General features: G+C 31.4%; 1 protein-coding gene across 1 annotated transcript in view; it reads right to left on the minus strand.

Moving 5' to 3' along the window:
- The window catches only part of LOC143042542 (sodium-dependent proline transporter-like), a 56,505-nt gene that overhangs the window by 14,730 nt on the left and 26,288 nt on the right, over nt 1-15,487 (minus strand). Inside the window, exon 2 of the mRNA XM_076214915.1 lies at nt 359-479. Within this exon, the coding sequence (XP_076071030.1) occupies nt 359-479 (121 nt within the window). The remainder of the gene's footprint in view (nt 1-358; nt 480-15,487) is intronic.

The following is a 15,487-nucleotide window of genomic DNA, read 5'->3' on the forward strand; positions in this document are numbered from 1 at the left end:
GTTCTCAAAAGTTATTGACAAAATAAATAAGATTTTATAAGACTTTTACCAATGGCTTATAATCATATATATAACAGATTTATAAAAAGAAAAATGGGGGTCCATGGGCAAATTTTTTTTAAGGCATTCAAATTGATAAAACCAGAGGATTTCGAAAATCTGACAAAAATTCCAAAACATGACAAGCAAACATCCTTAAGATAGTTTATATCATTTCTTTATTCTTTTCTCCTATAAAAGCACTCTACCATATTTTTTTCTTTTTTTCATTTTGTTCCATATTAAGCAATAGCTCAATTTCTTTATATTTACATAATTTTACATACTATTAAGTAACGCTACACATGTTCTTACTTACCACCGCCATTTCTAAAACAAAGGTATGGAAACCTCCAAACGTTACCCAATCCAACACAATATCCTATACAGGACAGTATGAAGTCCAGTCGCCCAGTCCAATTACCACGCTCTAATATCTCCTGCAAATATTAAGTTTAGACTAGCTAAAGGATGTCGTATGTCTGTTTACCCTTTCGACTACACATGACTTAAAATGACTTGCAATGGAAACCATCCTCCCCACCCCATTAAAAAAATAATTACAAATGTATTAAGTCATTCGCGTCAACACGTTTCTGGATTTTGACTTTACCTAAATGTCTGAATATGTACATGTAGTTGATCTAGTCCTCGAAAACAATGAACGAGTGGAGGTTGTTAAATGTATTGTAAGAATTGAATTAGATCGAATAGATTTGACTCGAAAAGCAATGTATAGTACATTTTATTGCACAGATTTCAAACTTGGAATGGTCTTTTAGACACGAATTACGTTTTGCTTGAAGACTTCACGAAAAGTTGTCCTATAAGAACACGAAATAGTTTGCACTGTGCAAATCTTTGTCTTTAACATGTACAGTTTTCCATATATGATTTCAAATAAAAAATCTTCAACAGCAACTTTAGCAATCCTTGAAATTTTAATGTTCTACGTATATATAAAAAATGGGGATTCTGTTAACAAAAAAAATATTTTTAATAATACATATCGTAAAACAAATGAAGAATCGCCATGATAAACTCATTTTTTAACGAAAATCCTATCTTAAACTTTGGGTTGTACGACGGGTGGTGTTGGTTATTTGTTCTGTACCAGATGTTTCTATTCAATAACTGAAAAACCCTTTTATTTTAAATTAATGCTTTTCAAAAATTAATATTAGACAAAATAAATTTGCAGGCGAAGTTGTAACCTAGGATTGTCCTATAATAGTTCTTGTGAATATCACACGTGATATATTAAAACATGTCGTAGAACATTTAAAAAAACTGGCCCAAGATTGTTCTTCAGATAAATGTACATTACAGTCATCCAATGATACAGCAATCGATGCAATAACAGATACCATTTTTGAAATTAAATTTTAAATGCATTTCGTTAGTTGCTGACATACAATAACAACCAAGTCAGTTTAAATCGAACGTTTAACCATATTTATAAAGATTTTAAATCCTTTAATTATGTAATGAATTTTCTGAAAGGAGTACTAACTGCCAAATTCTCGCATATGATTTATAACATACTAAAATCTATATACAAACTACAATACGTCTTAAATAAACAGTTGACAATGCATATACTCGATAATATATATCACAATTTCGTGTGTATTCTAGTCTACACGCTAACTTATTAACTATCAAGATGACCTCCGAATACTTCCGACGATCACATAACCCGATATAAGCATACACATAAATATAAAAAGATTGCGACCTCGTGCGATTGTATTTTGAAAGTTCTGTTTGATTTCATGTTTAAGGTTTAAAAAATACATTAATTAACATTTTAACTGTATAAGAATGATTTTCTTTTGTGTTAAATCAGTCAACGAAATGTTTGACCTTTTTCACTTTCAATAGATATAAGAAAACGTGGTATGAATGCCAATGAGACAACTCTCCATCCAAGTAACAATTTGTAAAAGTAATTTATTATAGGTCAAGGTACGGACTTAACACGGAGCGTTGGCTCACACCGAACAGTAAGCTATAAAGGGTCCCAAAAAGTACTAGTGTAAAACCATTCAAACGGGAAAATTGTGAAAATGTTGACATTATTTTCCTTTTAATGGCTGAACACGAATTATGCATGCATAACCTAAATGTAGCTTGTTGGTTAAGTGAAAGGTCATATAAGTTCGAATTGTTCAATTGCAAGTGAATAATTCAACAATGATATTTTATTGTTACAAAATTGACCCAAATTTGCTGTTGAAAACGAATTGGTATTTCTTTATTCACTTTTATCAATGACTGAACCAAACGATATCATATTCCAATTTTGTTCGTTACTCGTAGCTAGTGCCTCTTCAATTTCCAGCAATTTTTGATAGCACAAATTCGGCAATTTTACTAACCGTGAAAGCCCTATACATACGACACTGGTTTGGCTGTTCCGTTTTACCCAATTTTGATAATATTAGGAATATTATATAATTCAATGATTTTTTTTTCAATCGTATTTTCCACTTATATATTTTCTTCCAATGTAATTTTATCCGTTCTGAGGCGTACAAGAAGCTTTATTTACATTTGATTTTTGTTTACGGAAACATATTTATGACGTCACCTTGTTCCGTTGCCATGCCAAGACAATAACATTTTTCGCGGAATTTTCGTTTCATGAAATTTTACCATGAACAATAATTTGAAATGGACTGATTTGTTTATTTTGCTGTAAAAAAAGAGATAAATATATTGTATCTGAATCTTGGCCATTGTAAACTGGGGATTTTGATGTCGAAAATTGAGAATAACTGGCAGTATAAATAAGTTGACCGTAACGCGGAACAGCCGTTTTTTGTGTAGTACTGCGTTTGCGCTAAAGGTAGATACATTATGATTATACGGGTTGACGAAAATATAACGTAATATTAGAATTATGAATAAGATAGGTTCTTTAACAATTAAGAAAGGGCCAGAATATATACTGGAAAATAAGAGTATGTTGGACATCTGAACAGAAATGTGCCTTGCAACCTACGAAGACCGCAAATATTTGTTGCAAGGAATATCTTCAATGTAAAGATTAGGTATCAGTGGAATTTTTCCCCATTGGAATAACTGTATTAGGGAAAAGTTTTAGGAATTTTTTTGTCCTCAATGCTCTTCAACTTCGTACTTTTTGGGCCTTTTTAACATTTTTTGATTCGAGCGTCACTGATGTGTCTTTTGTAGACGAAACGCGCGCCTGGCGTAAAAATAAAATTTCAATCCTGGTATCTATGATGAATTGTTTACAACCACTGGGTCAATGCCACTGCGGGTGGAGTTTTCATTCCCCGATGGTATCACCAGCCAAGTAGTCAGTGCTTCTGTGTTGACTTGAGTTATCAATTGAAATGTTCATTTTTATAAATTGACTGTTAAAAAAACTTTGAATTTTTGATATACTTAGGCTTTTCTACCTCAGGATTAGATTACCTTAGCAGTATTTGCAAAAGTTTTGGGAATTTCTGGTCTTCAATGCTCTTCAACTTCGTACTTTTTTGGCCTTTTTAACATTTTTTTTATTCGAGCGTCACTGATGAGTCTTTTGTAGACGAAACGCGCGCCTGGCGTAAATATAAAATTTCAATCCTGGTATCTATGATGAATTTATTTACAACCACTGCTGGTGGAGTTTTTTATTCCCCGAGGGTATCACCAGCCAAGTAGTCAGAACTTCTGTGTTGACTTGATTGTTTTATGTAGGTAAAAATCAACGGTAATCATGGATGGAAAATTGTGACAATTGAAGGATTTTTTATACAGGAAAGTTCGCGTACTCTTGTTTTTAAAAAGCAAAACTAAGCCATTTTTAAATTTGAAGATTATATCACTCTAATTTTGATAAACAAGTTGGGTTTTTTTTTTTTTTTAAAAGTCAATACGTGAACCTTTGAACCTTTTTTTAACGCTAATTCTTATTTCAACTGAATTGTAAATTATATCTCTAGTCAGGAATCTGATGTGTACAGTAGTTGTCGTCTATAGTGTTTTCATTATCATGTGTGTTTAGGATAATATTTTCTTTTTATTGTAAATCAGGACAATTTGGGTATGTTGAGAGTGGTGTTAAATATAAAGTGAAAAGATACATAATGTTTCTATTTCGAAATTAATTTTTACCAACGTGAAAGGTCAAACTACTACCAATAGATGACACTTCTAGGGTTCTTATTGGTAGAGGTAATATTTCTTCTAAGTCCCTAAGTCTTTTAATTTACTTTTCCGTTATAAAAAAAGCCATATAAAATAGAGATAGGAAGATGTGGTATGAGGTCCAATGAGACGACTCTCCATCCAAGTTACAATTTATAAAAGTAAACAATTATAGGTCAAGGTACGGCATCAAGTTAACACAGAGCCCTGGCTCACACCGAACAGCAAGCGATAAATGGCACCAAATATTACTAGTATAAAACCATTCTAACGCAAAAACTCACGGTCTAATCTATGTAAAAACGAGAAACGAGAAACACGTATGAACTACATAAACAGACGACAACTACTGTACACATCAGATTCCTGACTAAGGACAGGTGCAAACATTTGCAGCAGGATTAAACGTTTGTGGCAGTTAGGACTATTATGGCATTATTATTTCCCTTGTTTAAAACTATAAATTTCATATTTCTTTATTTAATGATTTACATGAACTTATTCAGTACATATTTGTTAAAAAACATAGCTTTTACTATTTGAGTACATTGGTTAAAGATATTTATTTCTATTGTAAAGTTTAATATTTGCATCGTCTCAAAACTTTTGATTACTTTCTGCGAGAAACTTATATATTTTATATAAACGGTTTTAGATTATTATGTTGAATCCTCTGAGGACTGACTTTCAGTCCAACCAAGGAAAGCCAAGCTTTCCAACCATTGGTTAGTGCATTTACTATATGCCTCCTTAGTACGGGTAATTTGAAGTCATTCGGAATGTTCCATTTCTACTTACTTTTGGCATATCATAATAAAAGTTGTACTCTGTTGATTAAATTATATATTGTTTTCAGTTTTTGGTTTTCATTTACTTTGATATATTATAGCGCATCACATTTGGCATCAGTCGTTTCCGTTCAATTCAGTTCACAAACCAGATCAAGCTGTGGTCCGCATCCCCGAATCTTCAGAAGAATTGTTCCTTCTACACGTTAAAGTACGATTATTTTGTTTCAAAGAATGTGGAATGTTTATTTCTACCAATAAGACAAACACTGCTTGCTAATCATTTGTTTTGTGCATGTCGTAAAACCCTGTTCCACAATAGAAATGGGTTTGGATCCAGCTAATACATTCAATTTGCTGCTTATACATGTACATACTTAATAAACCTGTCCGAAATCAGGAGCCTGTTTTTTTGTTAGCTTATTATCTCATTGCCGAGCATATAGTTTACTAAATAGAATATAGTTCACATCAGTCGCAGATAATTCGATTATTATGGCTGTTCCTTCAATCGACATCCGGAATAAATCTCAAGAATTTACACCGTTTTTTTGCTAACATATGTGTTGCCCATAATTCAAAAATTTAACAATATTTTGTTGTTTTTTTTGCTTAAAGTTAACTTTTTTTGCAGCATTGGTTCCTTTTCAAAAGTACCCCAACTACTAGCTCATCATATGAACTTAAGTAGAGGGTCAATGTCATACGCTATGTTAATGAAATCCTTTGCTTGCTCAATTAGCCTGTGAAGACCATAAAACTGTCATCTCTATATTATTGACAATGTAATTTGATGTTTTCTTTCCATTGTAACTTATCTGAGATATTTATTAAGGTAGCACAATACAAAGATTTTTCAACCCCAATCAGACATCTTTAAACTGATGTAGTTCCACTCATCTTTCTTTAAATTTTATAAATGAGGTACCAAAAGAAAGAAGAAAGACCAATCTTTCAAATTGCGATAATTTCATTATGACATAATTATTACATAATTAATTATTATGTAATTAGTTGCAGAATGATGCAGATATGTGCATAATGGTGAAAATATACCACCCATGGACGGTCTTATAACTTGATTGTAGAACTGTCCATTAAATCCAAATTCATTGTTTCTAAGAAATAATTTAACAAATGCAGTTAAACCTTTTTTTAATCTTTAAAGGATATTCTTGTGTATCAATTAATTCTACTGCATTGATAACCGTTTCTTTTAAATTAACAATGATCATATTTGTGTATATTTACGTTACATCATAGGCAATTTGAATGCATTCCCTTTTCATCTTGTGTGACTCTATCTTATTAATGAAATCTGGTGTATCTAGAATTCAAAAGTTATGCCTCTTCAACAATGATTTTATATTAGGTCAATTAATTTCTCAATCTTAATCCATCTCGTGGGAGAGCTACACCAATTGGTGATCGGTCGTAAGGAACATAAATTAATGTACATTGTATCATACTAGTTGACCAGTTCGCAATGCCTCATTAATTATTTCTAAATTAATTTTATGAATTTTTGGAAGACTGCGGTACATGTGTGCATGTTTTGAATCATTATTATTCTTTAAAAATTATATTTATGGATAGCTATTTCGTTTTTTCTATATAGATTTTTATTATATTGCATATATTAAAGTGAGTTTGCGATCAGTGTAAAGTTCTGTATTGCCATGTTTTAAATATATTGAATACCCCGTATGGAGGTGCTTTTAATTGCAGGAAGCTAATACAGATAAGAAGAACAAATGTTCCGAATGAACAATAAGAAAGTTTCCGAATATTCCTTCATAGACAATATTTCTAACTAACAAATATGCGTGAACCCTCAGGGGTTCACGCAACAATATATTCAAGGAAGTATCACAACTCACACTGTTTATTAGACGTGGTAAATTGCCTCACCCCCATATGTCATTTTTGAATGCAATATCTAGTTATAAAGAATCAGAAATGGTAAAAATATGTTTGAAAAGATATGATAGAGGGTAAATAAAGAAAACAGAAAGGAAACCACAGAAAAAAAAAAACACCAAGAAAAAGAAGAGAAAAGGAAAACTGTTAAAAGGGATGTTTCGTGTACAGAGTGAAATGATTTTAATATTAGAACACCTTTGATCAGATCAGCATTGCTATTTTAAAACTTCAATAAAGAATCTTGAAATGTTAAATACCACTCAATATGTTAATAAAAACCTTTTTGATTTCTACATATATACATTTAAACGGATCAACCGGAACACAATAAAATTCATGGACGATATATATGAAAAAGAACAAATTGGAATTGGAGTATTAAGATTTGTACTTTAATCATTCTCAATACTAAATATCAAGTAGGATCCATGATATTACTTTACTCAGGTTAAGGATTTTCCTCGGAGTTCGGTATTTTGTAATTTTGCTTCCTAATAACATTTGCCTTAGGTTTTAGGTTTTTCATAAGCAAACAATAAAAAAAAATATGACTGACCCACTAAACACATAACGTTCAAAGAACGTTGTGGATTGGTTCCTGTAAGGTTATTTCGGACCTTAACGTTACACGAACGTTGTGAGAACGTTAAAATGAAACGTTACAATTCAACGTTCTAGGAACGTTTTGTTTTAACGTTGTGTGGAAGTTTCAGTTTGGTTATGTTACAAATGATACGTTGTAGAAACGTTTCATATTAGTTACTTTTTAACGTTACTTTACTAACATTCTTAAAACGTTCGAATTATGTTCCTCATTTTTTTGAAAAAATAATCTTTCCAAAAAACAAAAACAAAAATCAAATTAATAGCAAAAAATGCAAGTAAGATGTTTGCCGTTTTGCATGTTAATCAAACCTTTATTTTGTTTCAGAAAGTGAATGCTGATAGTTTTTAAAACTAAAAAACCGACACTGCATTAAGAACAAAATATTTTTTTATTCCTTAAACATATAGATTGCTCGATTAAAATTTATTATTCTCATTATTTATTATAACTTTTTTCATTCAACTTTAATTTGTGAAACATAAGTAGCAATTATAACATGTATAATACATAATGATATTTGATAACAAGCATATTCTGATAAGGTTGACCTATAGAATGATGTTGACCAGATGTTAGACAAATTTCAAAGATAGTTGCTATGGTAATTAAGGTTATAGGAAATCTAAGTGTAATGGGATAGTCACTTTTGAGACTATTTCCTGTCGTGTATTTGTAAGAAAGCAGTGATAACAAAGAAAACAAAAGAGAAAATCGCATCATCTAAAGAGAAAGAAACATGTAAGTTGATTGTTACTTTAAACATTCTGATATACGTATATGATTATGAATGACAAATAATACATGTTTTTTAACCACAAATAAAACTTATTTTATTTCTGAAATCTTTGTTAAATGTGAAGATTGCATTTATAACCCTTATCAATAGAAAAGTGTATTTTCGAATTTTCCTTGTTACATATACTGTTTCAGAATGTTGTTTAATTATTTTTAGGTCATACAAATTTAAAAGAATTGGACAAAATGCACAATAAATTATTTTAAGTTAGGAACATAATAGCAATCTTTAATGCCACATCGGATTCGAAATTTGAAAATATATAGATGATATATGCATAATTAAAATGTTAAATATTATAATACCGATAATGCTGTTGTATTAAGATTTGATTTAGATTTTTTACTAGAATTATTCATTTAGTTAGAACATTTTTTTACATGGTTCTGTTTCCTGTATCCATATCTACCCTCAATTTTCCGGCTTAACTTAGCTAGCACAGTGAAGTCTAACAATCTAAATAGATGTTGAAAGATGTGGTATGAGTGCATTAACCCCATGGCATCGCATTGTATAGTCTAGTTTTAAACAAGAGTCTTTTAGGATTTATTATATTCATAGGAAGTATACACTGAGTACTCATTTGTTCATTTCTTTATTACAGAGGCAGTAAAATAATTTTTATGAAGATTTGCTACACGGGATAAGAATTAAACAAAAGACATATTCAGAAAAAAGTTCCAAATGAAAGTGTAGCAGAAAACAAAAGGAACACTCTTGTGAATACAACCCATGTTAGATTACAAAACTAGGAAATAACTGTATAAACCTAATGAAGTGAAATTACAGAACTAGGCAGTAAGTGTATGAACATGAAGAAGTGAATTACAAAACTAGGAAATAATTGTATGAACCGAATGAAGTGAAATTACAGAACTAGGAAATAACTGTATGAACCTTATGAAGTGAAATTACAGAACTAGGAAATAACTGTATGAACCTGATGAAGTGAATTATATAACTATAAAATAACTGTATGAACCCGATGAAGTGAAATTACAGAACAAGGAAATAATTGGATGAATCTGTTGAAGTGAATTACAGAACTAGGAAGTAATCGTATGAACATGATGAAGTGAAATTATAGAACTAGGAAATAACTGTATGAACCTGATGTCAGAAGTGAATTACAGAACTAGGAAATAACTACATATGAACCTGATGAAGTGACTTACATTTACAGAAATGAAACATCATGAATATACTTTATAATTTTCATTCAAGATCTGATGTTGCAACGTGTAGATACATAAAATTAAACTTTTAAGAATTTGCGCCTTGTCTAGCTAAAATAAATTATGTATTGGTATCATATCTTTTTATTCATTATTTAAGAAAAATAGGTAACATGGATATGTTGGTTTAATTCATTCAAATATGGGTACAATTCCTGGAGAGAAAGATTAATTGATTGTTGTTTGCTAAAACGTCCAGTGGCAAAATTTTCATGCATGTTCAGGAAGATGGAGAGAAAAACAACGTTGAGTCAATGAATGTAGATACTTTGGGCCATTGTTGTGCCAACATACAAATGTTGTCTGGGACTAGGTTAAATTTGGGTTCCAGATTGGTAACAAATGATTATATGTAGGTTGCAGATTGGTTACACAAGGTTCTATAAAGGTTTCTGATTGGTTACACAAGGTTCTATTAAGGTTCCAGATTGGTTATACAAGGTTCTATCAAGGTTCCAGTTTGGTTACACAAGGTTCTATTTAGGTTCCAGGTTGGTTTTCCATAACGTTATATCATAACGTTCTTACAACGTAACTGGTAGTCCACACTTTTACGTTCCTACAATGTTTAATCACAACGTTCTCACAACGAAACAGAAACGTTCCTGGAACATTTCCTGAACGTTTTTGTGTTTTGTGGGGAACAATATTTCCGGAGTTCAGAGAAACACAATTTGCCTAAATCAACAAATTGTTTTTTTTTATTAAATATTAATTTTGAGACATTATTGAAAATTCACATGAAACAATGGAAAAAATTACATTTTCAAAGACAAGATTGCAATTTCGCAGCTTATGATAAACTGTACAAAACATATAGAAGGGGTCAACAGCTCTAGCAAATAAGTGGACAGTATTGAGAACATAAATCTGATTTGGCATTTACATATGGACATAATAAAAATTCTTGAAAATAGGTATCAAAGGTACAATAAAATTGAGAATGGAAATGGGGAATGTGTCAAAAGCGAGATTATGACATATTTATTTTCATGCGACAAATTGAAAGAATTTATACAAAAGTGAAAGAATGGACAAAGTCTTACAGAAAAAGAAGATTATAAACAGCAAAAGACGGTTGAAAAGTCTGAAACGATATTTAACATCTTTAAAATTTGTCTGTAAGGATGTACACCTCTGAGGAGCAAAACATTACTAGAATTAAACTTTTTTCTTATCCTGATTTTTGGGTTATAAGACTGTAAAAATATAATTGGTTAAGAAAAAATTATATGGTGGTGCACTTCTTTTTTTTTTTGCTACGGTACGGCCCTTTGAAAATGCCCATTTTTGATGATTTTCTCATTTTTCATCGATTTTTACCTATTTTTGGGCTGTTATCGTGAAAAAAATCACAGTTCCACAACTAAACTTTTTTTCATACTTTCTTTAAAGATGAAGTGGACCAATCTGAATAAATTTTACTTTAAAAAAAAAAACTATAGATAGGTGTTAATATAAGAAAGTTTTATCATATGTTGATGCTTTTTTGTGTAAAATTTACCATGCTGTCAATTTTGTGAATTTGTTTTTTAAGAACAAAATGCATATTAATTCAACTTTTTCTTATAAATGATTGAAAAAATATATATCTAAGAAATTTGAAAAGACAAAAATGTTATGAGATGTACATGATTCTTGTAAAATCATTTTTTGTACCCCTCACCCATTTTCTCAAAACTTTAGCTAAAAATACTGACTTGATTGGTCGTAAAATTTGAAAACTGGACTACTTAAAACCCTCTTCATTTTAAATACACAATTTTTTCACAGAGTTATGTTTGAATATAATATTTTTAAAATTCATTGATATTTTCTACTTGTATCACATGTTTTGGAAATAATTCAAGAATGAGATTTCAACGAGACTGAAACGTAAGAAGAATACACCCTTAATGAAACTTTGCCAATTGTAATAAAATGAACCGATAAACGATGTATGAATTGTCCAAATTTAATAGAAGAAAGTTCAATTTATTTCAAAAATGGAAAGCGTTTTACTGTTAAGCAAAATATGTCTTGTAAAAGTTCAAATGTCATCTATTCTCTCATATGTTTAAATTGTGAGGAATTCTATGTTAGAGAGACAAAAAATGAACTGCGGACTAGAATGACTTTACATAGACAGCAAAAAAACCATGAAGATTTAACACTCTTCAGGGAAACCAACCATTTCCATCGTTGTTCTAATGGACGATTAAAAATATTTCCATTGTATATGGTCGATCGTCAAAATGATTTTCTCCGGAGGAAGAAAGAAGAATTATTCATAAACATTCTCAACCCGGGATTAAGTGATAAATGATATTCTAATTTTTACGTAACATTTTATAGACTTAAAATGACATTAGTAGTCTCCCTTGTATTTGTTAACGTCATACTAATGTTAACTTCAATTAATTGTTTTATATATATACAAATCACATTACCTGAAGATCTGTGAAAGCAGTGAAAGTTCTAGTAAAAGTGATGAATTGAAACCGTTATGATCTTTTAATAATTTTATATATATCCCGGCGAGGGAAGAACAAAAAATTTGCGAAAGCAAATTTACAGATCTAACATTGTTGGGTTGATGTTTAGACGAGTTGTATATACAGAATGTACACAGCCATGTATCACCATCAGTGATGGTGATCCGATGGATACATCTGGTGTAGAGTTGTCACTGGTTTAGACGTACTTATAAATATAATTATTTCTGTGACTGTATACAGTAATTTGTATAGATAATATAGCTGATCTGTAACTATAAAATTTTCATGCCTTATATAGCATGTACTGTATTACGACTTTTTAAAACTGACGAGGAAAGGTAACACCCGGCCACCGAAAGCTTCATTTTTATGAAACCAAGTTTGCCGTGTGGTCTAGCGCGCCGAATACAGTGCAGGCGATTTGGTGTCACGATATTTTAGTAGCATGGGTTCGAATCTCGGCGAGGGAAGAAAAAAGAAATTTACAGATCTAACATTGTTGGATTGATGTTTAGACGAGTTGTGATCAATTTTATTTGGCAATCGCCAATGGCAGTCAGCAGGGTTAAAGAACATCAGTTGTTCGACCTGTTAGTCAAATGCGTTTTGTTTAAATATACTTTTTCACTTTTTTGATCTTTTGGAAAATGTTGTTTGTGCTGTTTTTAGACGATTCTACAACAAAATTTGTTTTACATGCACACGTATAAAAAATGCGGTTTTTATCCAACGCAATCATAGGTTTGAACGTAGTTTTTAATTAAGACTCGTTTATATTTTTCGTTTGGGCTTGTATCATATTTTCCCTCCGGTTTATATGATCCGTTCATCCTATATTGACTCTTAAAATTCAAGAGTCTATCTAAAAAAGAGGGTAGTTTTTCTAAAAATGAGGGTACTTTTTCTAAAAATGAGGGTACTTTTTATATGGCCTTCCAAATACCGTTTCGATTCCTAACACCATTGAAGAGAATTTATTGTCGAAATCCGGATCTGGTGTACTAAAAAATATTGACACTGTATGTTTGTGGCATAACATCGTGGCCACAAGTGAATTTTTTTCTGTTTAGTATTAAATTTATATTAAGATCCATTTTGTTACATCTTGTGATCAATTTTATTTGGCAATCGCCAATGGCAGTCAGCAGGGTTAAAGAACATCAGTTGTTCGACCTGTTAGTCAAATGCGTTTTGTTTAAATATACTTTTTCACTTTTTTGGTCTTTTGGAAAATGTTGTTTGTGCTGTTTTTAGACCCTTCTACAACGAAATTTGTTTTACATGCACACGTATAAAAAATGCGGTTTTTATCCAACGCAATCATAGGTTTGAACGTAGTTAGACTCGTATATATATATATATATATATATATATAAGTACGTCTGAGTCAGTGACAACTCTACAACAGATCACAGTAGCATGGGATCGAATCCCGGCGAGGTAAGAACAAAAAATTTGCGAAAGCAAATTTACAGATCTAACATTGTTGGGTTGATGTTTAGACGAGTTATGTATATATATATACACACACAACTCGTCTAAACACATATATATATACTAAAAATTGAACTCTGTGTCCACACTAGTAGAAATATAAATAAAAATATAAATCAATTGCTTTAAAAAAGCAATTGTAGGGGGTCTTTCCCCCTGTAAAATTAATTGAATTGGGGGTGGAGGGGGGTGTTTGTTTGTTTGTTTGTTTGTTTGTTTGTTTCTGTATGGGGTCTATATTATTGTTACCGGAGAAGTTTCATGTTTAGTTTGGAAAGTTTTTCTTTTATTTTAGGTACAGCGCGCGCGCCACATCACGTGACACGGGTTTATAATAACGAAAAGATAGTCTTTTTATTTCTTTTTAGGTGGGGACTTTGAACAGACAACATGTATAGAGACGGAATAAACCCAATGTAATTTCTTTTGTCATTGTAGGAAATTGACATTTTGATGACAGTTCACAAGCAGTGCATGTTTTGGATTTAATTGATCCGGTGTAACTTTAAAACACATTTATTGATTATTTTCTGATAATGTACATTTTTCAGCACCTGTTTGTAACACAGATTAGTATTTCAAACTCGGAGCGGACATTTTATTGTAGGTTTTTACTGAGATTTACGGACCTAGCAAGCTATTTTTACGGCATTGCCATTTCTTTTCTCTAGGAAAAGCTTTGAGAGATATCTGCACCAAGTTTTTTTATAAACGTTTAGTACATGTATGCCCTGCTGACTGCAAATTTTGAGGTCGATTGTACTTGTAGTTTCAGAGAACATATGGATTTTTTTTCAGAAGTGACGTAAGAACAATATTAAATTTCAATTTTTCTTGAATAATTGAGAGTTTGTTCCTTCAATAAACTGTCATGATTAAACAGTCATACAGATTGATTGATTGATTGATTGATTGATTGATTGATAAGTTGGTTAGTTGGTTGGTTGGTTGGTTAAACACGTTGGATAGGGTCAATTGAAACACGGAAAAAGAAACAAAGAAGATCTTGGACCCTATATTAAACACATGAGACGGAAACATGATTGATTGATCATGATCATGATTGATTGATTGATTGATTGATTGATTGATTAGTTGGTTGGTTGGTTGGTTGGTTGGTTGGTTGGTTAAACACATTGGATAGGGTCAATTGAAACACGGAAAAAGACACAAAGAAGATCTTGGACCCTATATTAAACACATGAGACGGAAACATGATTGGTTGATCATGATCATGATTGATTGATTGATTGATTGATTGGTTGGTTGGTTGGTTGAACCCTATAAGAAACACATGAGACGGAAACGTGATTGATTGATTGATCATGATCATTATTGGTTGATTGATCATGATCATGATTGATTGATTGATTGATTGATTGGTTGGTTGGTTGGTTGGTTGGTTGGTTGGTTGGTTGGTTGGTTGGTTGGTTGGTTGGTTGAAATTCAAACACACATAAAACTGTTTAAATAGTGCCAAAACCACATGATTTGATGACCTTGACCTTTGACCTTGTAACCTTCGTCAAGGTCATTGCTCCACAAGGTCATTGCAAAAGACCCTATGGGTCAAGGACCTTTTGTTTAAGAGTTTTGCCTAAAAATGGCCCTTTAAAAACCATCGATGGGAGTTATGTCCCTTACATGATGGTAAAATCAATATAGTCATAATGTAAAAAAAGTTGCCCCTTGAAGGACCAAGCATTTTTCACTGCTTAATTTTTTTGTATCTATAACCGTTCAAGAGTTATAGGGAAATCAAAGACATATGAAAATCTAAAATATGACCTTGACCTTTGACCTTGACCTAATTTTCTAAGTTAGGAATCAGGGGACTCAAATGAAAACATTTCAGGGTTATACGGTTAACGGTTTATGAGTTAAAAAAACATACCGACAAATTTATTCCGAAAAGATAGATAACTCCTATAAAATTTCTTCGAATCGCTTCGATCCAAATA

Source organism: Mytilus galloprovincialis, chromosome 8, assembly GCF_965363235.1.
Source record: "Mytilus galloprovincialis chromosome 8, xbMytGall1.hap1.1, whole genome shotgun sequence".
NCBI classification, from domain to species: Eukaryota; Metazoa; Mollusca; class Bivalvia; order Mytilida; family Mytilidae; genus Mytilus; species Mytilus galloprovincialis.